General features: G+C 37.2%; 1 protein-coding gene across 1 annotated transcript in view; it reads right to left on the bottom strand.

Annotated features, from left to right (window-relative positions):
• The window catches only part of POLQ (polymerase (DNA directed), theta), a 103,404-nt gene that overhangs the window by 39,903 nt on the left and 36,455 nt on the right, over positions 1-27,046 (bottom strand). Inside the window, exons 9-19 of the mRNA XM_006884314.1 lie at positions 25,842-26,009; positions 22,977-23,181; positions 21,561-21,703; positions 19,866-20,059; positions 18,485-18,609; positions 13,627-13,870; positions 9,293-12,141; positions 8,239-8,382; positions 6,877-7,073; positions 3,781-4,021; positions 141-334 (exon numbers count right to left, since the gene is read on the bottom strand). Of these exons, the coding sequence (XP_006884376.1) occupies positions 141-334; positions 3,781-4,021; positions 6,877-7,073; positions 8,239-8,382; positions 9,293-12,141; positions 13,627-13,870; positions 18,485-18,609; positions 19,866-20,059; positions 21,561-21,703; positions 22,977-23,181; positions 25,842-26,009 (4,704 nt within the window). The remainder of the gene's footprint in view (positions 1-140; positions 335-3,780; positions 4,022-6,876; positions 7,074-8,238; positions 8,383-9,292; positions 12,142-13,626; positions 13,871-18,484; positions 18,610-19,865; positions 20,060-21,560; positions 21,704-22,976; positions 23,182-25,841; positions 26,010-27,046) is intronic.

The raw sequence follows: 27,046 nt of genomic DNA, 5'->3' as shown, positions 1-27,046 counted from the left end.
AAAAGAATTGAAGTAACTAACAGTTAACTTTAATAATCTTTGTAATTTAGAAATACTAATCCTGGAAGATAAACATACATGCAGTTAATTTTTAACTCTTCAAAATTACTTTTGCAAATTCCCTATTTCCATGATACAACCTCAGCGATGTCATCTGAACTTGTGAAGGAAAAACTGTGACCAGCTAGTTGATAAGCCTGAGTCTCAATTGCATCCAGCTTGGCTTGCATCATATGTTGCTGGCTTTCACATTCTGCAGTGCTGAAGCCAATTCCATTTAGTTCTAGCAAGGCCAAACAGTACTGAGAAGGCATTTCCACGTTACAGAAAACACCTAGAAGAAAAAAAAGAAAACTAAGATATTAATTCATCAACTAGATCAGTAGTACTCCCTAAACTAAATAAATTCAATACCTAAATTTATCTAGATAATCCAGGGATGATATGCAATCATTGAGATCTTGTCTCCAAAGCAGCACTTCCAAAACCACAATAGAACAGAGAAATACATGCCACTTCAGCACTAAACTATGTTCCTGCGTATGCAGAGTAGAAAAAAGAGTTGACAATATTGTGAACAGTTTTATCTGTCAGTAACTACATTTATCCCAAGATAATGTTTTCCACTTCTACTCTTAGCAGGAGGGAGTTCATAGTGAGTCACTCTTAATCCAAAGGCTGTGAAGCTCTGGTGTTCAAATCCAGTGGCTCCAAGAAAAAAAGATGGGCAGTCTCCTCCCACTGCGATTTACAGCCTCAGGAACCCAATGGAAGGCACTCTAAGTGGGAGCCAATAAGACAGGAGTGAGTGGCTTTTGGCAGGAGCAAGGTGGCCAAACTTATTTGCTAAGCTAACAGCAAAGTTTAGTTCTCTGAAGTCATTTCCAAGATTTCTCTCCCCAGGGTTGATGCCTGCTTACAAAGAAAACTACATACAGATATTTTCTAATTTCTTGAAATCAGAGTATTTTTTTCAACCTACTGATATTTCTCAGCAGGTTACACATCCTATCTTTTAACCAAGTATATATCCTATTTGTCAGGATGCTCATTGGAATATTCATCACAAAGATTTCCTAGAAGATTACCAATGAACAGGTAGAGTTAAGAACCACTGCACAAACCATGTGTCTGCATTTTTATGCCATTCTTAGGTACTTAGATGGCCTGTTAATATATTAAAGGTTTGAGCAAACTTGAGAACTTGTATTTTCATTTAAAATCTCAAACTTATTTGAAAGAAGTAGGAGCCCAAATGCATGCTGCACTAGATACAGTAGTCTTATGTCCCTTCACAGTTTTGCTATGCTGAGAGGTTTAAGGCAAAAAAATAATATTCTCGCAATTAAATTTTATACAAGACTGGAAAGGGTAAAGAGAGCATGGTCTTTTGGAAGACATAACCAGATCATATGTACAACTGTAACAGACCTGAGCCACTGGTAAAAGAATGTGACCTTGTTCTTGTTGTTATGAGCTGTCAAGTCACCTGCGACTCATAGAGACCCTATGTACAACAGCCCTAAACCCTGCTCTATCCTGTGCCAATCTCACTGTCTCTGACACACTCACCTCCATTACGCCAGTGACTGAATCAATCCATCTCATCGAGGGTCTTCCTTTCCTGCGTTGTCCCTCCACCCTCCTAAGCATGATGTCCTTCTCCAAGGACTGGTCCTTCCTTGCAGCATGTCCAAATATTTGCCCTACTCAAGGATTGTTCATGACTTATTTGGGCTAATAAAATGTACTGGGAAGCATAAGTAACTCATCGAATGTGAAGTATGGGTAAAAAAAAAATGGAGTGGTCTGTATTGCAATAAGTTTCTCTTTATATAGAGTTGTTTCTGGCTTCAAGTTTACAATTCAGTCAAAACTGAAAGACTGAGCAGTAAGTAATCTGCCCTTTAATTGGTTTATTTAATGCTTCTTCCAGGAATTGCTCTATTTTCTATACATAAAACCAAGCAATAGAACTCTCAGTGACTGGTCTGTTTGTGGTCCTACTCGGAAGGTCATGCTTTGAAATTGAAAAGGAAATTGCTTTTATAAGCCGTGAACCTCACAGAGGTCTTTTACGGGCAAGAAGAGAGTAGGAAAAAGGAAACTGACTAACAGGGCTTTCATACAAGTCAAATGTTGGAACACTGAAGATGACATGAGATGGTACATGAACTTTCCAGTTCCAAGAGAGAGAGCACACATGATAGCACAAGAAAATCAGTATGTGTCTTTCAGTAGGTAGCTTACTAGCTGAATTAAAGAGCCTTTATTTTCTTTTCTTTTAAATTAAAGAGCTTTAATTGCTGCCTGAGCAGAACAGAAGTCCAGAAGGTCCTGGAAGCAAAGCCAAAGTAAAAGCTTGGAAGAGACAACAGTAAAGAGGGCTGTTACACTGACCAATTAGCAGCAGGAACAGCAAAGGCAGAGAAGGGTGCATGTGCAGCTAAGAGAAAATTCATCTTGCAGGTACAGCTGAGAAGGGTTACTGGCTAGCAAATCTGAAAGGGAGCAGACAGCTGTCCCAATTGGAAGTTGTCCCGACTGATGAGGTCGATTTGTCACCTGAGTTATAGCCTGTTAATTTCAAACTGATCTTGATCTCAAGTTGTAGTGGGTTACTCTCTTAATAAGCCACCTAACGGAGAGTCTGATCTATGAGTTCTGTGTGGCCATAACATCGAGTTATCACCAGAGCAGGAGCAGAGTGCCAAGGGGGAAACAGCTGGAGTCGGAAAGAGGGCCAAAACAAGTTTTATAGTGGAAGTATGTCTGACCTTTGCTTCATAATAACCAGATTATGCTGCCCTGATTTTTATCCCCCAGGAATCTGAATTTATGTAAATAAACTGACTCATAGATGACCCTCCAGTGGGCAAGTTCTGACGCTAAAATAAAACCTTTTATTTACTACAATATCTATTAACATCTTGGAAATAAGTGTTCACAGAATATTAAGGGGAAAAACAAAACCAAAAAACAACCAAACTTCAAACTCACTGCCATGGAGTCAAAACAGATGCATAACTGACCTTCCAGCAAACTTTCTAAGGCTCAAATAACACAGAGGAAACTGCGCATCTTTCTCCTGTGGAGGAGCTAGTGTTATTTAGTCACCTCTCTTTGGGTTGGCAGTACAACGACTTTTCCACTAGGCCTTGAGAGCACCCTAATAGAATACAGTGTGGAAAACATGGTCCTAAAACACTAAGGAGGAAAAAACACAACTGTAATAAAGACATCAGTTTCCAGAACAATGGGTCACTAGGACTCCAAGAAGCACCAACTTATCCTCCTCAAGTCCTACTGAAAGCATTAGAAGTCTGAAGACGGCTATTTCCACTCATTTTTGTGTTTTCTATGGCTGGTTTTGGCTATAATGGCAGAGCTGAGTCATTGTCACAGAGACTATGTCATGTGGAAAACCAACAACATTTACTGTATTTCCCAAAAATGCATGTTGATCTCTGCACAAGTCAATCCAAAGGCAGGGACTGCATAAAACATACAGTTTAATCTCATGTGACAATAGTGGTTGAACAGATAACCATGCCCAGTCTGTTGTTGTTACATGTCGTTGAGTCAGAACCGACTCATAGCTGACCCCCCCCCCCCGCCCCGGTGCGTTACTGAAGGCAGCAAACGACACAGAAGGAGATTACTCATCTTCCTCCCACAGAGCAGCGGATGGGTTCAAACTGCTTGCCTCTGGTTTAACAACACAACTCCTTACCAAGCCATCACAGAGTATCATAAAACTGTTGGATACATGATTTTTACCTTGAAGATTTTCCTTCTGCAACAGAGAATTGAGTTGGTTCATAGAGTTGAAGATGAGAATGGACTCTACACATGCTCTGTAGCGCCCTGAGTGCTCAGCATTGACGTTCAGTCCCAGGCTCTGAATTCCTTGGCCGGTATCCATCCCTTCCAGCAGTGGAAGTGCCTGAGGAAGAAAGCTGGTAACCACGCTGTGAAGAGTCGGCTCCTTAGAGTCTGGATCTAACAACCAGCATGCCACCTGAATCGGATGGGTAACAGAAACAGTTTTTTAAAATTCTTTTCCCGACGTTACTGTTCATTAAGTTGAGAAAACAAAAGTTGATTTTTTCTAATCTCACTCATTTTCTCTTAACACTGATTCAGTAGCTTTCTCAGGAGAAGTGGCAAGGAGGAGAAATATATGAAGGCTCATTTTTCCAAATTAATCAAAGCAGTGGCCATCAAAGAAGGAAAGCTATAACTTTCCCATGACTGTCCTGCTTCTGCTGTACCAATTTCCTCTCCGTTAACTGGAACCATGTGTCTGAAAACACAAATGTACTCTTCACTGAGGCTGATTTTAGCCAAGTCGAGTCTATACAGTTTAATGTTTGTGTCGCAGTGCAGCTTCTTACCACTAGGCCACCAGAGTCGTTCTATCAATATAAGAAGCAGAAAAGCATAACTTAGCACAAAGAGTTCATATCGAGAATTTTAGAAAACTTCCAAATGTTCCTCTCCAGATGCGCACCCCTCACTAGGACCAACCAAATGGCATGTGATCACTATCCTAACTTGTTGATGAAATTAGAAGACGTGCAGTGTTAATACTGTACCTAGGAGACAATTAACTGGATTTAAAATAAGAAAAGCTTAGTAATTATTCGTAATTCTAACAATTGCTATATGACTCAGTAATTTCTTTTATAAATTAATGAAGTTTTATAATAATGGATAGGACAGTCTGATTTAATGTCAAATGCCATTCCGGTTACCCATGGTGGACGAATATTTGGTGAAGCTCGCAATTTAAGACAGGTTTGGAGGCAGGAGTGGCATCTATTTGCTAAACAACATGCCTCTGGAATCTCTATCAACTTTCAGAAACAATGATAGTTATAGAAAGACTTCAGGTCTTTTGTTCATACGGTAGCTATGAGCTGTGCTCGACTCAACAGCAATCAACAACAACAAACATCTCCTACAAAGATGAGATTTTTTAAAGTAATATTTTGTCATCGTATTAAAAAGTATCATTAAAAATACTAATATTAAATATTTTAAGTAGTTTAAAACAGAGCTGCATGCAAATCTGAGAGGCTCATCTTACTGTTTTGAACTCTAGAACAATAAAATTAAGTGACAACATTTAAATCCAGGAAACAGCAGTTTAGAAATTATATGGAATTTATCTAATGCTGTCTTTGAAAACTATTTGGTTAAAAAAAAATAAGCTATAGAAACCAGAAATTCTCTTACTATTGACTACAGTGATAACAACTACTAACTAGAAACAGTTCTCAACTATAAATTAAAAGTCCATGTCTCATGTGAAGAGAGTCAAAAAGGAATAAAAATGACATGTTTATCTATCTGAGAACTATGAAATTAAAAATAAATACCTTTCAGTCAGTAGATGAGTGTTAACAATAGTGCCATCAAGGCTCCTTATTACGTGTACACAGAGTATATCATAGATATATTATCAGCATTAGTGAGATTTGTCCTTACGCCACTATCCTTTTGACTTCTTATATCTACCTACTCTTGTTATTTTCTACTTCTTCTCTCACAAACGTTTGAAACATACTGGAATCATAAATCTAAACTAACAGTTTTTCTTTTACTTCTAATTTAGTATGCACCAGGAAACTTAGAACCAAAATAAAAATATTACTAATCTCTGAGAACTAGATGATGCCTAGTTGCCACAAGAATTGAACATTCTGATCGATAAAAGAATATTGATAAAAAGGGATAAAAATATGGGATAGAAGTTCATATTTTTTAAAGAATCCAGATTTACAGGACCAGTTGAGGTTGGAGGAGTCCCTGAGATAATAGCCGTGAGCTGCTCTTCAACCTTTTCTTGAAACTATGTTCTGAAGTCCCTTTAAAGCATATAATAATTTAACCTAAAAAAGTAAAGATTGTCACCTTTGAGTACTACATTTCTTAAAATACATATAAAAACACATATACACACACAGAGCAAAAAAGTCAAAAGCTATTTTAAAGCAGAGATGATACAGTGGGAGAGCAGAGATGGAAGTAAAACAAGAACAGAAATGACAAGGATGTTAACACAGTATGAAGAATGTAACCAGTATCACTGATCCTTATGACTAGAAACTACTGAATGAGAGTAGATATTGCTGTATATATATATATTTTCACAAAAAAATAAAACTGGGGGAAAAAAACCTGGGGAAAGACATGAACGTTAAGGGCTTGATATTTATGACACTTCTTTATCTAGGTAGAAACATTTGTGTGTAATTTTTTTGTTGTGAATGGATGAGATTACTGGACAAAGGAGTGACTACTCTAGATGAGAAGCTCTGTGGTCTCATGGTAAGAAGCTACACTGCAATCCCCAAAGCAGACAGTTCGAATCAACCAGCTGCTCTGTGGGAGAAGGACGGGCAATCTCCTCCTATTCAATTAACTGCCTCTGAAAACTCACTGGAGGGTCAGCTATGGGTCAGTTTCAACCTGAAGGTACACACAACTATTCTAGGTAGATCTCCTCCTGTACAATTACACTGCCTCTGAAAACCCACTGGATGGTCAGTCAGCTATGGGTTGGTTCTGACTCGATGGCACACAACAACTCTAGAGTGAGGGTCACCAAAAGAAGGGACCACTCTCAACAATATGGATGGACACAATGGTGGCAGCAATGGGATCAAGGATAATAGAGATACTGAGGAAGATACAAGATAGGGCAGGGCTCAGGGTTTACAGGGTCGCTATGCGTCAGACTCAACTCAACATCATTTAACACCACCACCACCACCACTAAAAGATAAAAATTAGATTACTGGAACCAAATAAATAAAGCTGGCCCTCCAAACAATTTTAAGTAAGTTAAAAAGAATTAAAACATTAAACCTTTGGATCTTCATAATTCTGTTCCAAGGAGATGCCACAAGACAGAAGAAGAGTTTTATAGCTCTGAATGAAATCAAAGACGATAACAGAACGTTCTTTATCAGAATCCTTTTGCAAGCAGCATTGAAGATGCCACATCCTGTCTTTCACAGTTAAGCTTGGATCCAAAGCAGGTGGTGCTAAACTGGCACTGATCTCTAAAAAGAAAAAGAAAAAAGTTTTAGAGCAAAGTAATATACACTTATTTCCAGCAACTTTAATGGAAAAACAAAGATTCAAAAGCCTTAGGTTCTGATTCCACGTGATCATTAACTCGGCCTGACCTTCCTGATGTGTACCAGCTACCTAGGTGAATGCTTCAATTATTATTTCAAAAACTATTTTTTGGCTCTGATGATTTCTACTATTTTACTTGTTATCGTTGCTGTATGCTGTTGATTCTGACTCTATATGATAGAGTAGAACTACACTATAGAGTTTCTCTCTTTACAGGAACAGAGCACTAAGTCTCCTCCCATGAAGCAGATGAAGAGTTTGAACCAATAACCTTCTGGTTAGCAGTCAAGCATTTAACCACTGTGCCACTAGGGTAGGAAGGGGAAAAAATACCACGCCTTCTGAAAATAAAATTCAATTTTCTGTTAAAAGCAGGAAAGGTTTGGTGGGGGTTTTTTTTTAGGAAAGGTATTTTGAAACCAATTTTTAAAGAACCCCTTTTAACAGGGTGATTTACATGAACATTTAACATTACCTCTAAAATAAAAGTAAAAGTAAAAATCATTCATCCTAATATATTAGCTAGGTCATACAGAGTTTCTATGTTCAACTTTTTGAGGAAATGCCAACTCAGTCTTGTAAGGACAAATACTGCATAAGACCATTATTGTAATAATAGAAGGATAACTAGTAAAACATGTATGGAAATCCATAGGGGGAAGAGGTGGGAGCAGAGGGGTGAGGATGGGTAGGGGCAAAACCTCAGGGTTGTACAGTTTGGTGAAGGAAATGGGAAGGATCCAGCAAGGACCTGAGAAGACAGGGTAATGATGGGCCAGGTCCAATGATGATTAATTTTATAAAACATCATGCATGGAAATGATTGTTTGAAAGATAATATGAATGAAGAATAGTGTGAAACACAATGCATATGAACTTTGTTAGCAAAGCAATATAAAATAAAATTTTACAAAATATTCACTCTTAAATACATGTAATAAGCTGGTCTCCAAAAGAATTTTTTTTTCCCTTTACAAATACTCTAAGTAAAAGGAAAGTACTCTTAAAACATTACATCACTATCTTAACAGAGACTGCATTAAAATGATATGGTGACTCAGCCACATACACATAATGCTTACTCACCAGAATGTTTTTGTTCCTTCTGTAATGAAAAATAATAGGCATCGCTTCCACCCCAGCACACTGCTAGTCCAACCACCATGATGTCCTCATAACCTTTAACGGGAAACCCATCCTCGGTAATAGGAGTTTTCTGAGGTGAGCTAGCTACATAAAGTAAAAGTAAAATAATTCCATCTCTAAACATATCAGTTCATTAAATTGATTCTTAAAACAATGTTACTTAAAAAAAAACTGTATTTGATAAATATTCAATGCTTCATGAATAAATTCACTCATAAACACAGAAATTTAAGAAAGCTGATTCAAACCTCTTAATTTGCACAACTTGTCAAACTGATTACAGCTCTTCCCCAGGGTCTGGAATCCAGACCTCGTGATAATACAAAAGTATACACAGCTTAATTTGAACAAAAGGCTCAATTATCTCAAAACTTGGAGATTAACAATTTCAATAAAGAATTCATAACTATCATTGATAGTTCAAGTTCCACTTGAGGTGAGTCTTAAAAATATTAACTAATGTTGGAAGCAGGAGCAGCATCCACTTCCGAAATGGCTTGCCTCCGGAAACTCTATGTACGAACAGTGCTCAGGCTGTTCGTTCATAGGGTCGCTATGAGTCGTCTACGACTCGACGGCATTAAACAAACAACAATGTTGAAAAAGAGACTGCCGAATTGCTTTGTATTTTGGGGTTTATGTAAATGAACTATGGTATAACAAACAGAATACGCTATGGGTACTGATGATTAATAAAAATCATTATGTCATGCCACAAAGAAAGCATAAAATACAAATTATCTTGTTAAAATTTTATATTCCAACTCATGGAATATCCATTGCATGCACTGTTTATATCAGAAGGTAACTATCATTAATCTTCTATATTGAATCTGATTAAGTAAAGCCATTAAACACATAAAACTATTGAGAAGCATTACTTAAGAAAATCTTTAATGACTGAATTATATTTAATATTCAATTCAGAAAAGTCTAAATCTCCTCAATTCATTAGTTAGTGTAATAGATAAGTGTAAGGAAGAAAAAAACTTACCAGGCTTAAACCTATCACCAATAGTAGCAGTTTTAGATGTCAAACTACTGAATTTTTCACAAGCCAGTGAGACAGAAAATCGCTTTTTGCACTGCCATTCCTTAATAAATGTTTGAAAGAGAGCTTGGTCACTGGCTACATCAATTATGGTCACACTTTCTGAATTTGTTGACGTTAAGTATAAATCGTCCTGTGATAACTGCAGTGAAAAATTTGTGTCTTTAAGTGGACTGCCTTCTTCGAAACTATTCCTGTTCTCTAGACTTAAGTTATGGTTTTGAAGATTGGAGGGTGAACCAAATAGGTAACTTTCACCAGGTTGTAAGACACTACTGGTTTTCTGACGTTTTGCAGAAGATGTTCCAAGAATCCCTGGATATGCTCGCTTAGAAGCAGATGGTGGAACAGGCGTCGGAGGAATGAGGCCATTATCATCAACGACACAGCTTTCTTTACAAGAGAAGAGGGGAGAGGCCTCACCATAAATCACGTTGTTCACTTGTGGCTCCATCTTGCTTTTTATTTCATCAGGGGGAAATGAAATTCCTTGCCTTTGATTTGTCTCCAAATTAGAAATCACTTCTTGTTTGTCTTTCAGCTCCACATCTTTTCCTTTTAAACTAGAAAGGTTTATAGCCCTTAATCTCAGATTTTCATTTTCTAGAGGACTGGACACTTTATCCAAAATTCTTTGCAGTCCTGGACTTAAGTCAAATGATTCCTCTGACCATATGAATGAATGATTTTGCACTGTCTCCACTAATTGGGGCTTTTGATCCCTTTCATCATCTTCTCCTTCAATTATTTCTGTATCACTCTCATCAGCACCTAAAATTTCTGGGTCACTGAGTTCTAAGGCTTCAAGACACACTGTAGTATTATGTTTCTTCTGAGGAGGAAACCGATCTACACTATCTAGGGCCTCAACCACCTGACCAGGATCCATTTCTGAGAATAAAAATGACTCGTCACTGAAACAGATCAATTGTTGCTGAGTATCTACATTCTCCTCCACACGGGGTTTGTTAGCTGGGCTTTCTGGTTGTAGACCTAGAGAATTACTTAAATGCCTTGATTCTACTCCAGAAGGAGGAGGTCCTGTCACGTGAACATCAGGTAGTTGCTCTTTAACTTGACAGTCATCACTAAAACTGTCAAATAATAAAGTGTCACTCATATTCAAATTTCCTTCAGACACTGAGAGGCATTCAACTTCCTTATCGGAGGGAGTGCTCTGCTGAGGGGCCAGAGGAACGACTGGCTTTACGGTTTCTTGTGTTTGAAAGCCTTGAAGAAAGCTGTTTAATTGGGAGTCAGTAACGGAATGTTCACTGTTTTTAACACCAGTCTCGTTTTCCCCCAACAATATTGGAGAATGAAAGTTTGGACTTTGTGTAGCTCCTGTATCAACCCCATGTGAGTCAGTGTTTTGTTTCACAGTATCTACAATGAGCTGGTCCAAATGATCTGTATTTGTTCCTCCCACAGAACGTTGTTTGCTAGAAAAATTAATGTCAATTTCATTCTGTAAAGACAGAGCCGAGTTCTGCTGTTCTGAGCTCTTCTTCATCCCTGTGGCCAGGTTGGTATTCCCTGCTTCTTTTTGCTTGGCATTCCCAGTCGCTATCTGTTGTATTAACTTCTCTGACTGCGTATCCAGGTATAAACTGTCTTCAAAATCACAGAGGGCTAAACTTAAGTCAGAAATATGATTCTTTTTTATTTTGTTTGCTGGGTAAGCATCTATTTGTTCTTGTTTTTGAGAGGTAAGTAGAAAATTCTCATGTTGGCCTCCACTTTTATCAACTGTTTCAGTTGACAGACGTGTTCCACTGGGTGGCTCAGTACTGTAGTCAGTCTGCTTTATCAAGTCGCCATGTGTTAGCACATTGTCCATTTTTTCTCTATCATTGGCTAATCCTTTTCCATTTTCACTAATCACACTAGTAGCTTGACATGACATTTTTTCACTTTGAGCCCCTGTGATAAAACGTTTTGCAGGAATATCACCAGTTACTGTATTGTTCCTTGAGCACTGCTCTGTTTGTGATGAGAATGATGTTTTATTATATTTTCCCTCAGCATAGCAAGAGGTATTTTTTGCAAATGACTCTATATTCTTTTCACTTAAGGTGAAGGGATCTTTATGGTGACTAAGATCAGATATAGGTTTTCCTTGTAATTCAGTTCTACACACTCCAGAATCTTTCAAAGGCTCCCTGTCTCTCAAAAATTTTAGACGTTTACTCTGTTTCCAAGAATGAAAGCTTGCGTTCCATTTTTCTGAACTGACATCTAAGGCTTCTTTTTTCATCTTTTCAGAAGTAAAAGTCTGAACAACTTTTTTAGTGCTAGTGTTTTCCTCCTTGAGAAAATTGTGTAACTGCTTTCTACTAGACTGTTTTGCTCTGGGAATGGAGTGCACATAAGGTTCTTGATTACCATTCTGGAGCTGATGAGAGGAACTTGTATGCTCTCTACTTTTATTGAAATTTTGTATTGTATTTGGAGATCGCTTCATAGAAGAATCATTAAGTGTTACTGAGTTACTTTTTTTCTCTGAAGCTGTCAATCTTTTCAAAGAACCCTTAGCTTGGGTAATACATGTGTGTTCTTCCACTTCTGAATCACTGCTGGTCAGTGAACATGCATTAGAATGTAAAAGGGAATTCGGAGTCCACTGCACTCCCATTTCAACTAAGTCCTGCTGTAGAATCATTTTGGCTTCCTCCACTATCAAGACTGCTGCCTCTCTTTCAGTTAAGCCTCTTCTGCCAGACACCCAAATAGTACGCATATTCCTACGTTCTTCAACAGCTTCCTCTTCCTCATCTACTGCCTTTCGTGCACTATATAGGGAGACAGCAGAAAAGAAAGAAATCAATGCTCTCAGTCATTTAGTCCTTCGCTCACTACTATAATAAATGTTGATTAAGCATTCAGTTGGAGATGTTTTAAGTATTGAAGAGACAACAATGAACAAAACAAGTACATGTGCTCTCATGGAATTATAGTCTAGTTGGAGATCATAGAAAAGAAAAAAATTCTTTAAAACACATTATATACCAATGGTGATAAGAGTTGTGTATAAAAATGAAGCAAGAATAAGTGAAAGAGCAGCAAGATGGGTGGTTCTGAAATGTAAAACAGCCTGGTAAGGGAAGACCTCATATGAGGAGAGCAAAGGGCATAAATTCTAATTGATAGCTGATCCTCCTCCTCCACAATATATCTGAAAGAACCGGAGTGAGAAAGAGAACATAAAAGCTAGAGGGAGTAAGAGTGAGAAGAAATGAGTACGCTATGCTATGGACTAAAAGTTGTCTAACAATAAGGTAAACTTAAGTCTTAACCTGTGAACAGGAACCTGTTTGGAAACAGTCTTTGATGATGCAATTAAGTTAATATGAAGTTATACTGAGTAAAGTGGATTCTAATTCAATATAAAAATGGCTATAGTGGCTGGGGTAATCGGGATGGGTGTGTCAGAGGCAGTGCGATTGGCACAGGACAGAGCAGGGTTTAGGGCTGTTGTACATAGGGTTGCTATGAGTCACAAGTGACTCAATGGCACATAACAACAATAACAATAGGACCTGCCTAAGATCCCATAGGGAAATGATTACAGAGAATAGCAGTAAAGAAAATAATTATGCTATTCCTTGCTTAGCAAATCCAGGTAGTACAAAAGGTTAGAGTGCTCAGCTGTCAACCAAAAGGCAGGTGGTTTGACTCTACCCAGGGGAGCCTTGCAATCTACTTCTAAAACAATCAGTCCCTGAAAGGCCTGTGGAGCACAGTTCTACTCCACCACGTGACGTGGCAACAAGTCAAGTCAGAGTCAACTTCATGGTATCTGGCTGGGGTTTTGTCGTTGTTGTTGTTACCAGTTATTGGTATACATGCACACACATACAAAATAGCAAAGAGAGTCACTTAACTAGTCTTTGAGGAACTACTATTTCAAAGAACATCTGAGAGAAGTACATTTTAAGGTGCTATATTCCACAAAGAAAGTTCTAAGATGAGCTGAGAGATTTCCACCAAAGCAGAAAGTATGATTATCTGTACTTTTACTCAATCATTCTAGGGAAGAATTATAACAATACTAAAAACAACCTTTTCAGTTGAATATTCAAAGAATATTTACAATTCCTTACTCAATATTCCTTCTTCAAGTGAGGAAAAGCAGTCATTGTTTGAATTCCATATCAGTATGTCAGGAGACATACTACTACATTGTTATCTAAGAAAGAAAATGTAATACATTCCCATTTACAGATTCAAATTATTATTTATTTCATAATGCTATGAAGGCAGAGAAACTTTCTTACCTTTTGAAAGGGACAGCAGTTTTCAGAGTAGCCTCCACATCAGCAATATTTGCCCTAGCAAGATCTGCCACGGTAAGAAAGCCGGATGCATAGAGACACCTGGCTCGCTGTGCGTTAAGTAAGGACACCCGGATCAGGTCACACAGCTCCCTCTGAATGCCAAACGTAAGACGCTTCTGAAATTGGGCAAGTAGTAGTTCCATGTTGTGCCAGCCCAGGCGGTTGGAAAATACTGTTATCATCCCTAGAACGTTCACATAATATTTATTGAATTAAAATTCTTTAGACTCCATTTACCACTTTTTAAAATATTTTTTCATTGTTGCATATTTTTTCCCACTCCCCTCCGCTCCTCTTCCTCCCAGCCTACCCCTTGTTCTAGATTGTCAGATTATATATAATACCTAATCATATGATGATGTCCTTCTCCAAGGACTAGTCCCTGCCGGGGACATGCGCAACAAAGTACATGAGACAGAGCTTCAAAATCCTTGCCTTCAAGGAGAAACTTGGTTTCATCATCCTTGGAAGGGTGGAAAGACAGCACAGGAGAGGAAGACCCCAGATGAGAGGGACTGATACAGTAACTGGGGTAATGGGGGTAGGTGTGTTGGAGTCATCAGTGAGACTGGCTCAGAATAGGGCAGGATTCAGAGCTGTTACATATAGGATTGCTATGAGTCGCAGGCGACCTGACAGCACATCAACAAAAACAACAACAATCATATATCCCTTTCGGTCAGCTCTTCCCCTCATCTGTTCTAATGCAGTGTTCATTATCTAACCTTTTCCCATTCTTTCTCCAACTCCCTCATGTCTGTCCTATTTTATAACTGTGGTGTTATGCAGTATTGGTTCTTTTGTGACTGAGGTATTTCACTCAACATAATGTCCTCGAACTTCCCTCATGATGGTCCTTGTTTTTCAGTGCTGCATAATATTCCATTATGTGACTATACCATACTTTCTCTATCCATTCATTTTTTGATAGGCATGTGGGTTGCTTCCATCTCTTTGCTATGTAAATAACACAGTAATAAACATGGAAATGCATCTGTTGGAGTCATGGCTCTGGTTTCTTTAGGGTCTATTCCCAGTAGTTGAATTGCTGGGTCTAACAGTATGTTTATTTCTAACTTTTTGAGAAAGCACCAGACTGCCTTCCATAGTGGCTGTACCATTTTACATTCTTACCAGCAGTGAATAAGATTTCCAATCTCTCCACAACCTCGCCAGCATTTGTTCGAACTTTGCTGTTGTTGCTGGGGTGCGATGCTATCTCATAGTTGTTTTGATGTGCATCTCTCCAATAGCTAGAGATTTTGAACATTTCTTCATGTGTTTTTTGCCATCTGAGAGTTTTCTTTGGTGAAGAGACTACTCATATCCTGTGCCCATTTTGTGATTGGGTTGATTACCTTTTCTTGTTAAAGTGCTGTAATATTCTATAAATTTTACCTATAAGTCCTTTATCCGATATGTGATTGCTCTCTATGGCCATACCACCCTCAATGTGCCTGATCTCATCAGATATGTGATTTCTAAATATTTTTCCCCAGTCTGTAGGTTTCCTTCTTACCCTGTTGGAGAAGTTTTTTGATGTGCATAGGGATTTGATTTTTAGAAGGTTCCATTCATCTATTTTATTCTTTTCTGGTTTTATGATTACCATTTCTTTAGATTCAATTTTTTAAAAAAATTGTTACAGGTTAACTATGTCCCTGCAAATTATGTACTGGCATGGATGATAGGATTATACAAAGAAGAATGGATAACTTGCTAAAAATGCAAATGGACTAAATAACATCTTTGGGGTGGGAACATGCAAATAAGATGGATAGACTACTAATGAGGAAGTTTGGTCAGTTGCCAACTCACAGACTTAAATTGACCAAGTTCAGGAGGGGAAAACAGGAAACTATCGAGAAAGGAGTAGAGCATGCCCTTTGCACCACAGTTCCGTACAAGCTGGAGTGAGGGTGATCGAGTCCAGCAGGTGAGGGAGCAGAGAAGCAGAGGCCAGTGTGAGACAGAACTACTAGAATTGCTGCCCCAGGGAGCCCGAGTCCAGAGCCTCAGCCTAGGCTTCGTGGTGGAGGTGCAGCTTGGCTTCTCTGACACTTACAGGAGAATACAGGTAAGGAGAGATGGATGTAAAAATAAAGTGTACAAAATAAAACCAGAACATAAAGCTTTGGAAAATTCTGTTGAACTAAGGATTTGTGTCCTAGAACTTTCAGCAAGGATTAGGCTACTATACCTTTTGCTCAAGAAATTAAACCTATGATTAATGAATCTATTCATCTACTACAGAAGACAGGGACATAAATAGTGCAAAATGAAGGAAAGTTGTCTAAAGGCAGATATTGGCCAAAGAGGCTGTCCTTCAGGAAAGAAAGTCTCATTCCAGGAACAGTTAAGAGATCAGTTTAACCACTTGAAGGAGCCACAATGCATAAAGTTACTGCTATTTCAAAGGGGGGGGGGCACTGTCTCTATTACAGAGAAACCTAAGAAAAAGTGATCCCTTTGAACTATGGTGTTGGAAAAGAGTACTAAATATCCCATGGGCTTCCAAAATAACAAACAGATATGCTTTAGAGAAAGTGTAACCAGTATGTTCCTTGGAAGCAAAGACGATAATGCATTACTTTTCATACTTTGGGAATGTTGGTAGGAGAGATTATTCCTGGAGACGGACATCATTATTGGAAAAGTGGAGGGATGGCTAGAGAGAGGAAGACCCTCAACCAGGTATATTGACACAGTGACTGCACCAATAGGTTTAAGTGTGTCAGAGATTGGGAGGATGGCGCATCACAGGACAGGGGTCAGATCTGTTGTTCACAGGATCATTATGAGTCATACTTGACACCTGACAACAACAGGTTTCAAAGGCAGCTCTGGTGGTGCAATGATGTGACTGAACACTGGAAGGAAGGTGTTAACAAAAAAACAAAAAAACCTTGGTGCTTCAAACCTAACAGTGACTCTGTAGGAGAAAATGTAGCACTATGCTTCCATAAAGATTTACACTCTAGAAATCCAGGCGAGCTCTTGTGGCCTAGTGGCAAGAAGCTGCACTGCAATCCCAGAGGCATGTCGTTTGAATCCACCAGATGCTCTGCTGAAGAAGGAGGGACAATCTCCTCCTGTACCAGTCAGATCAATTTGACGGTACACACACAAAAAATAATTCAAAAAAAGAAATCTTATGAGGATGCCCTACTTTGTTCTATAGGGTCATTATAAGTTGACATTAACTTGATAGCAATGGGTTTGGCTTGGTTTGGGATTAGGTTTCAAGCAGTCAGATCTCCGCTAACTTAGTTATGAGTGTGACATTTGCATTCACTTGAACCAAGAGGATGCAGTCACCATCTAAAGGCTGAGGATGGGCATACTCAAAGGTTAAGAGAAGGGGGTTAACCTGCCCAAGGACCAGGAGAATTGAGAATATTAAGGCTGAAGGAGTTGGGTAGACACACGGAGTAGGAGACGTGGGCTGACCAAACCCACAGAAGAGTTGCCATCCCACTAGCTTTGGAAGGCAGGACTGATGCTCAGGGCCATAGGTCCTCCACTCAAAGTGGGACAGCAGCACATACAAAACCTGAGATTTCACTCATTCGAAGTGGAAATATTCTTGTGTTTGTTCCACCACAGTACTAAGGAAGTACATAACTTGGGTTCTAGATGTCAGACACACAGATAAAGAGGATTAAGAGGGTTTTGTCCCAGGATGGAATATGCCCGAGGTGTAATTTAGATGAAGCAGACAATGAAATTTTGAATTTGGAGTTGATTTAAACCTTTGGGGATTATGTGGTAAAATAAATGCGTTTTATACATGGGGAAGACAGAAATTGGGGGGTGGAGAGAAGGGAGGTTTAGAATGTTATGGATTGAATTTTGTCCTATATGGATTTCCTGTTACATTAATGAGTTAGTATTAGTGGAGGGTGTGTCGTAAGGCAATCATTTTTTAAATATAAAAGAATATAACAGAAGGAAGTACAAATGGAGAAAACCTGATGATACATGGAGATCCCCAATGAATCAAATTGTAAGAAGCTGACTGCGCAAGGATTTCCCTCCAGAACAGAGTGAGCCTTTCCCTAGAGCCAGCACCCTGAACTAAGATTATTTGTTTTCTAAACTGTTCTCGCTCTTGTGGTATTTCTGTTAAAGCAACACCAAGAAAGTTAGATAGTTATTTAGGAGGGTTTAAGTTTCCCCATTGCTTTTTTGTTGTGGTTGTTTGAGGGTTTAGGGAGGTTTTTTTTTCATTTTGATATAGATTTATGTTGAATAAATCTAATCAATAACTTAAGAAAAGGGAGACCAGTCAGAATTTTGTTTCTTCTCACAACAGACAACAAGGAAAAGAGGAAAAAAACAAAGCCAGAAACAACAAGGAGAGGGAAGATCAGTAAGTTAAGAAGTGAAAGTTCTAACACTCCACTAGCTTTCAATACCATATAGCAGAGTAACTGAGCAAGAAGCCAGAGTTTTAAAATCCTGATGATAATAGATAGAGACTACCCAAACTTGGGGAGGGCTAGTGGCCTAGTGGCAAGAAGCTGCACTTCAATCCCGAAGGCACATGGTTCAAGACCACCAGCTGCTCCGCAGGAGAAGGATGAGCAATCTCCTCCTGTGCAATTAACTGCCTCTGAAAACCTACCAGAGGGTCAGCTATGGGTCAGTTCTGACTCTAGGTTCTACAACAGCAACAACCCAAACTTACAGCTTATGTAACAGAGTCCTACCTTAAAATCAAATTTGTAAAAAACATCTTAAACTTGACAAGAAATCACAATCTTAAATAAATATGGAAACCCACTGTTTCACTGACCTGCATAAACAGCAGCTGATTGCTGCAAAGACTGAACTTGTCCACGATTGCATCCATATTTCTGATTGATTTCTTTTAAGGGAACCTCACTGATTAAATCCAATAACACAAGACTGGTGAAAAATCTGAAATGTAAATCGCCAAGTTTAATAAGACATTGCTTATGTCTAACATAAAAATGCATATTTCTAAATAACTACAAATCAAAAAGGCAACAGAGAGTTTATACAGCTTGGGAAGATTTCTAATGGGAAAAAAAAAGAATGGAAAAAGATTGAGGTCAATGTAGACATACAACTAATAGCAAAGAACTACTCTCTATATATTATTGTTGTTGTTGTTGTTGATTGCCTTTGAGTCAAGCACGACTCATAGCAACCCTAAGAACTAAAGGCCTGAAGCCTTTCTCTAACTAGCGATGTTTCTCCAAGTTCATAGAGTTTCCAGAGGTATGTTGTTTAGGAAGTGAATGCCCCTCGCTTCCAAACCTGTCTTAAACTGGGAGCTCCACCAAACACTGTCCACCATGGGTAACCATTATGCCATTTGACACCCCAATGGCACAAGGTTCAGCATCACAGCAACCCCAGGTTACCTCAGGCCAACATACTGACAGAAGAGTGCTGTACCACTTAGAAGAATGTTCCTCCAAAATAAAAAACATAAATTTATAATATCTCCCTTCATGTTTCAATACTTTTAACTCATTTAAGAAATATGATGTGGTTGAAAAAATATGATGGCAAAAAATTTGAAAGAAGACTTGACAGACAACTATGAGAACTTTTAATCATATTTCAATACAATGTTAGGATTTTATTACCAAATTCAGCTTCAATTAACTGACTAAATAGTGAACAACAGTAGCAAAAAAACCCACAAACCTCTCCAAATATATAAAGCTTTCTAAGTTACAGTTGACAATGTTGTGAATGTTACATGCAGTCGCCATGAGCTGAAGTCAACCCAATAGCAACTGAAACAGAAAATACTTGAAGAAAAATAACTTTACATTTAAAAAAACTAAAATCTTGTCCTGCATTTGAATCTTCTAATTAGTATGTACCTGCTAATAATCAGTAACTTCTAAAAATGAAAAGCATAACCCTCAAAAGAAGCTACACTAAGGTGCAAGTTGTTCTGAGTCATCTATTCATTAAGAAAAAGAAGCAATAAGATGCTTTAAAATATCTTCACATGTAATATCTAATGAACCAGAAATGATAGGTAGAAAATAACATAAACTCCATAAATATAGGAAATTTTTAAAGTGCACTGTAGTCAACCAAAATCTTGATTTCACTGATGAAAGAGACAACAATAAACATAACATCCAGATACTGAATTAAACACTGGGGAACCACGGCTCCTTGACGGTTACCTCTTATGGATGGCCATTTGACGGTGCTGTCGCTCAGTTCTGGCTACGACCTTCCCCTTCACACAGCGAGCCAAGAACCCTTCTTCAACTCCAACCAGCTCTGCAACTCGTTTCATAGACGTTGGCAACTTCTCCCATAAACAAAAGAATCGGTACCAATCAATAGTAGTCCAGTCCACAAACATTGGTGTAACCTAGGAGGAAAAAGAATCCTTCATTAGCTAAATCTATGGCACAAAAGGAGCAAAGTTGTAAATTTAAACTTCCTATCAAAGACAAATTTTAAAAGGTTTCTGTGATATTATTTGATTTCTAAGAAAAACCTCGGTCACCTACAGAACAACTTATAACCAAAGACAAAAGGGAAAGAGACCACTAAGACTCAAAAAAAGATTTTATAAAACCCAAATACTTTAATTTCAACATTCTGATAGTGGGTATCATCTTAAAGAACTTATATGATCTCATAGAAAGAATCAGTAAAACGGAAGGTGTAATGTTTGGGAATATAAAAAAAAAATATGAAGAAACCTAGAAAGCAGTCTTTGTATTAGAGAATTTATTATCTATAAAGACATGTTTAAATATTTGCTAAGATATCAAACACTCTCTAATCAGATCGGACCTGTGAGTGGTTTTTCAGAGCCTGTACATCTCATGGGAGAAAACTGTCCATTGGCAGCACAATTTCTTACACCTTAGGTCACCAGAACTCCCAGGGACAATGGTAGATGGATGATGGGCCGTTTGGATATTATTCTTAGCCATACTCTAAGTAGAGAACTCTGAGTCTACTGTCATCACATTGTATGACATGCTTGAAAAAGGTGCCCTTGTCCATATACTCCTGTTCTGTTGCCCTCTGTACAGTGTATTTTTTGCTAAAACACATTTCTTGGCAAGCCTTCTTAATAAAGGACTGCAATTTTATGCACTCATTGTTTATGAAAATGTAAGCAACCACTTTTAATTGACAAAATAAATTCTTTCTTATCTCATCAGAAAACAGGACCTCAGGCAAAATTTTATCCAATTTCTACCAAAGACTATGTTTTAAGGAGTAATACTCATAAAGACCTATCTAACATAAACTACTACATTTATTATCAGTATCTTATCAAACATATAATTCACAAAACAACTTCTCAAGACTAAATTTCTCTTACAAAGTTAGATCATTTTTTTAATGTCAAACTCATTTTTGACTGATAAATATTGTAACTAATCAAGTTTTCCTTTTTGCTTTATTGGCTAGTTAGCTCAGAAGCAAATGTTGGCGGTAGTAATTGTACATTATTTAATGGCATTCACATTTATTAATCTTTATTTGAATTTTACTTTATGATTTTATTTTCAATTTCTTAGAAATCAACTGTTCTTTTCCTTATATATTTGTTCCATTTGTCTTCTATTTTATAATTTTATATATATATTTAATTATAAAGCACCTCACATCTCTTTTTTCAAAGGAGGATAATGAAGATAAGTGGGTAGGTAAGCAAATAAGATTATTAAAAATTCACTAGAACATTTCTTACTTTAAAATAACTCTCTTCTTTATTTTTATCACTACTAACTTCCTTCCTCAAGAAAAACAAACAATATCATCCATTTGATTATCTCTGGAATATTTGGGGTTTTTTTTTTCTATCCAATTTCACAAATAAAATAAATAATGAAGAAAACAGAACTTACCAGATAAACAATATGCAAATCATTCTCTAAAACAAATCCCTTCATTGCTCTTTGGAGGTCAGCAAAAATATCTAAAGTATCCATTGGAGAAAGTGAAGAAGAAAGGGTAGCCGAACCAAGATGTGTTGGCTGATATACTTTTCCTGATTTAGGTAAGATAAAGGGGATATGCAAATGTTTAAAAAATAAGTAAGTAGAATAAAATATAATTAGCTGATTATGCAAAACAAATACAAATTAATAATTTAAATAACACAAGTAAATAAGATACTATAATTACAACAAATAAATAAAAAACTAAATTAAAATGCATTTCTTAAATAAGCTGAAATAAATATGTTGTTGTTGTTGTTGTTGTCGTTGTTGTTGTTGATGTTAAGTGCCATTGAGTCGAGTCGAGTCGTAGATGGCTCATAGCAATCCTATGAACAAAAGACCTGAACACTTGGATAGCTTTCATCCTTTCTCCAAGTCCATAGGGTTTTCAGAGGCAAGCTATTTCAGAAGTGGATGCTACTCCTGCTTCCAAGCTTGTTTTAATTGGGGAGCTCCACCAAACACTGTCTACCATGGGTGACCATTCTTGCATTTGACACATTAGTGTCACAGTGTTCAGCTTCACAGCAACCACAAGTTACTTCTGTACAGCAAGTGGACATAACTAGGCTATACAACTTAGAAGAATGTTTCACTAAAAACAATTAAAACTGGCCTGAGGGCCACAGACTATAACACACAAATAAATATAATAAATAAAATACATTTAAAAAGCATATATAAAATAACTAAACAAAGAAATTCTATTAAAATAAATTTAATTAATACACCTGATTTAATAAAATAGCTTCATGAAATAAAATATAGCTAAATTTGAATAGTAAAATAAATAACACTGATAAAATTACATTAAATTTTAAAATAGATTTAAATATACTAACTACATTAAATATAAACATTTAATTAAAACAAACATATAAGTAAAAGAATGACTAAAATAAATTCCATAATATACTCTGCACATTTTCTTATAAACCTCTATTGTTGTTGTGAAGTCGTCTCTAGGCTCTGATAAATTTCACAAACAGAATCTTGTCCAATGTATGGAAATATGTATACATATCTTTTAAGTAAATAAATGTTACCTGTGAAATACACAGCATGAAGGAAACAAATGTATATGTTACATCAGTTTCACAATTTACATTTATGTATGTTATATATACATTTATATGTTATACATGGTACCCAGTCTGCTCATATATACATACTTAGGAGAAATGAGCTGATGCTTTGCCTGAAGTAAATTTCATTTAAAATGCTTTTTAGTCAATTTCATTTTACTGAGTAAAGTCTTACTCACTTTATATTATTAAAGATAAAAAAGTGAGCAAGTTGCTGCTGAGAATTCATCTTTACCTTCTGTTCCGTCCTCCACATCTGTCATTTGGATGAACTCATTCTCTAGCAGCCATCTGACGCAGGCCTCAATGGCTCCAAGTTGACCAGCATCTTGATTTCTCTGAAGGTCCTGCTTCCCTTCTTTCATACTTGCAGCCAAAAATGTACAAGAAGCATAATTCTGCATATCTTGTGATGTACTTGCCACTCCACCAACAATTATCTGGCAGAAAAACGTCAGGATTTCTGTAACTTCTTATTAGTCATACAGGCATTTACCATTTTATTAAAGAAATTAATTATTTTGGTATTTTTTCTCATAGTCTTATTGCTGTTGTTGTTAAGTGCCATTGAGTTGAGCACAACTCATAGCAACCCTATGAACAAAAGATCTGAAGCCTGTTCTATAACTATCGTCATTTCTCTACATTCATGGTTTCAAGAGGCACGTTGTGCAGGAAGTGGATTCCACTCCTACTTCTTAGAAACTAATAATTTTCTCCCATCACTCAATGAATATATCGCCTACTTACAACATGAAAAACTCTTTTTCAAAGTCAATACAATATAATCTCATAAACTAAAATTATGTGCAATTTCAAAACCAGTAACATAGTTAAAGGAGGTATGATAGCTCCCGACAAAAAGTCAATTCAACGTTCCAGTCATAGATTGGTTATGTTCCCCCAAAAGGTAAGTATATAATGGTATACTAATGTAATGGAGAGCTCTGGTGGCCTGGTGGGAAAGGAGCTGTGCTGTGAACCCAAAGGCAGGCAGTTTGAATCCATAAGCTACTCCTCGGGAGAAAGATAGACAATCCCTTTTCATGATATTTATAGGCTCTGAAAACCCACTGGAGGGTCAACTACGAGTTAGTTCTGACTCAACAGCACATAATAACAACAATGACATAATATGGAAACTTTGTTATGATCCCCCATGACCTAATAAACCAAACAGTTATAGGAAGATTGATTAAAAGTAGAATGCAATATCTCCAGCCCCATGTTGTTGCTATGTGCCATAAAGTCGCCTGTGACTCCCAGTGAACCTGTGTGCATTAGCTCTGAAATCTGCCCTACATGGGGATTCCCCCTGAGACTGCAGAGACGGTCTTGAATGTCATGATGAAGATGGCACAGGATAGGGCAGAGTTCAGATCTGTTGTTCACTGGGTCATTATGAATCATGCTTGGGTCAAGGACATCTAACATAACAATCATAAGTAGTGGCCTCTAATATTTTTTGATGTTATTCCTCTCTACTAGAGATAAAAAGGTAGGGGGGAATAGGAGCTGGGAGGTGGTGGGAAGAGTGCTTGGTGCCATCACAAAATACTATCAGAGGTGGAGAGCATCTGTTTTGCCATCAGAAGGCCAGAATACATGGAGGAAACTCTGAAAGTCTCCAGGGAACCCTGGGCCTCCAGCTGCCTAAAGAAACAAGGATTTTCTTCTACTTTGAAATTGAGCTTCTAGACTCCTAAAATTTAAGAGAACACATTTCTGTCTGTTAAATCCAGCAATTGTGGTATCTCTATTATAGCAGAATCAGATAACTAAAATACTTGCTTGTGAAACATACAGCACGAAGGAATACTCTCGTGTCTAATACTTTTGCGTCTACACAAAAGAGGGTGAGAATGCATTCAGAAAGTCATCTGTGCCTTGCAGATAGAATCTTTTCATAACAGTGAACCCTTGCTCATTTCCATTAATAATGAGCTATAATAAATTATCATAGCTTACCCTTTTACTGACCACAGGATACAATTTTACTATTTTTGTATTAATAATAATCATGTTATTGTGTTGTGGTTTTTTTTTTCTTATTACAAATGGTGCTTTATAGGGGGCTCTAGTGTCATAGTCTATAGGGAGCTGCACTGTTAACCCAAAGGCAGTGCCTTTCGGATGGCTTAAATCTAATAGCAGGGCCAAAGATAGGCAATCCTTCCCTACGTCATTTAAAGTCTCTAAAAACCCGCTGGAGGGTAGTCAAGTCAGTTTCAATTTGATGGCCATGAGAAAATAATATTCTTGCATACTTAATCTGACATAATTTCACATCTATTTCTCTAGGCAAAATTCCTGATGTTATATTGTTGGGGAAAGGAGCATATGTGAGTTTGGTTTTATGTTGAGTGGGGGTGGGGGGTTTCCATTTCATTTTAACAGATACAGTCAAGAGGTCCTGCCTAATAGGTTTGACAATTTATGAGAATGTCTGCATTCCACAGCCTTGCAAACACCCTATATTGTAAAAAATCAACTTTTAAAAACTGCTAATTAAAGGGGACAGGAAGAGTATATGTGCAACTATGAATACCACTGGCAGTAATAATAAAAACAATTCCAATGTATGCTGATAAATGCACAGAAAAATTTCCCTGGACAGATACAGCATATATCATCGGAGGATGTCTTTGAGAACTCTTAACATAAAGAATTTTTACTTTTTTTCTTAGCGTTTTCTATATTGTTTTTCATTTCTAACCATGTGCATTTATTTGTAACTTATTTTAGTTCAATTCAATAAATATTAATTGGATGGAATAGTAATTGGAGGTACTAGAGTCTGTTTTGTCATATCTTTTCAATTTAGGGAATAATTTTTTAAAAGTTTAAAAAATAAAAAACTATTTGACATTGTTTAGGGTTTTAAACTATGGTTATGAAATAGATTGATAGAGCACTAGCTGTGTTAAACTCTAGGTAATAACGAAATAAAATGGAAAAAATGTAAATTTGCTAAAAATAGGATAATTATAAAGAAACACAAAGCTAAGAAGTCTACGTGCTAAAGTTCTATCATTTTATTATATTAGAGGAGCAAAAAGGCAAACTACAATTCTGCAATTTTACTAAATTACTCTGTTACCTCCAAAATGGCTCTTATCATACTGGCAGATGCTTCTTCTCCTTCTAGCCTTTGAAGGCAGCTGTGAACAGGTTTTAGAGATCCTTGAAGTAGGGCTATGCCTTTGGACTTCTCAGAAGCCTTACAAACTAAGATACTCTCACCTAGAGTGGAAAAAAGATCAGACATCTGTCAAATCTCAATTCATATCATAAAACAGCCTCTGGAAAAAGTTGCCTTATTTATTTAATAAATGATGATAGTTAGTTGGTCATAGTCTATGGCTAATGTCTCTATTTTCTGAACTATAGGTTGATTATTATTATTATGCTTATTATTATTATTATTATTAAATAGTCATGTCACTGAACTGTACATTTATAACTTGGAATTGATACTTTAAATAAAATATTTCAATAACAAGAATTTAAAAAACCCAACCTTTAAAATCCATACCCAGAATGTTACAACCATGAATCACTGTAACAATTATAATTAAAGAATTTATTTTTCCTTTCAAAAGTAAATTTTCAATCTGGGGAATTAAAAATCAAAAAGTCAAAGTCATTGACATTGAGTAAAAACCAACTCATAGTTGATCCTCCAGTGGATTTTCTGAAGCTGTAAATCCATTGTTACAGTCACTGTGTCAATCCATCTCTTTAAAGGTCTTCCTCTCTTTGATCTTCCACCTTTCCCAAACATAGTTGTCTTTTTCCAAGGACTGATCCTTCTGATGACATTCCTGAAGTGTGTGAGATAAAGTGTTACCATCCTTGTCTCTAAAGAAAACTCTGGTTGTACTTCCTCCAAGATAGATTTGTTGTCGTTTTGGTAGTCCATGGGACATTCTGTACTCTTCTCCAAAAAACAAACTTCAAAGGCATCAATTCTTCCTTGGTCATCCTCAGTAACTAAACAACTTTTAGCTAGAAAGAAGCAACTGGAAAAACCAGGACTTGGATCGGGTACAACATGGTCTTTAAACTGACATCCTTGCTCTTTGACACTTTGACCTTGCCTCTAGATTTTCCCAAAGGAGTCCGTGTTTTGATTTCTTAACAGAAATCAAATTTCTTAAAGAAGATACAGATGTCTAACCCTGACTGCCAAGAAACTGTCCATTTTCCCCTGATAACATCTGCCAGAGTTGAACCACTGATCTTCCCATTAGAAGCACAACATGTTGCACACCCATGTTTATCGTGGCTTTGTTCACAATAAAA

Source organism: Elephantulus edwardii, unplaced genomic scaffold (genome assembly GCF_000299155.1).
Source record: "Elephantulus edwardii isolate Elephantulus edwardi_28Jun2011 unplaced genomic scaffold, EleEdw1.0 scaffold00032, whole genome shotgun sequence".
NCBI lineage: Eukaryota > Metazoa > Chordata > Mammalia > Macroscelidea > Macroscelididae > Elephantulus > Elephantulus edwardii.
This window is presented reverse-complemented; position numbering and strand designations above follow the sequence as displayed.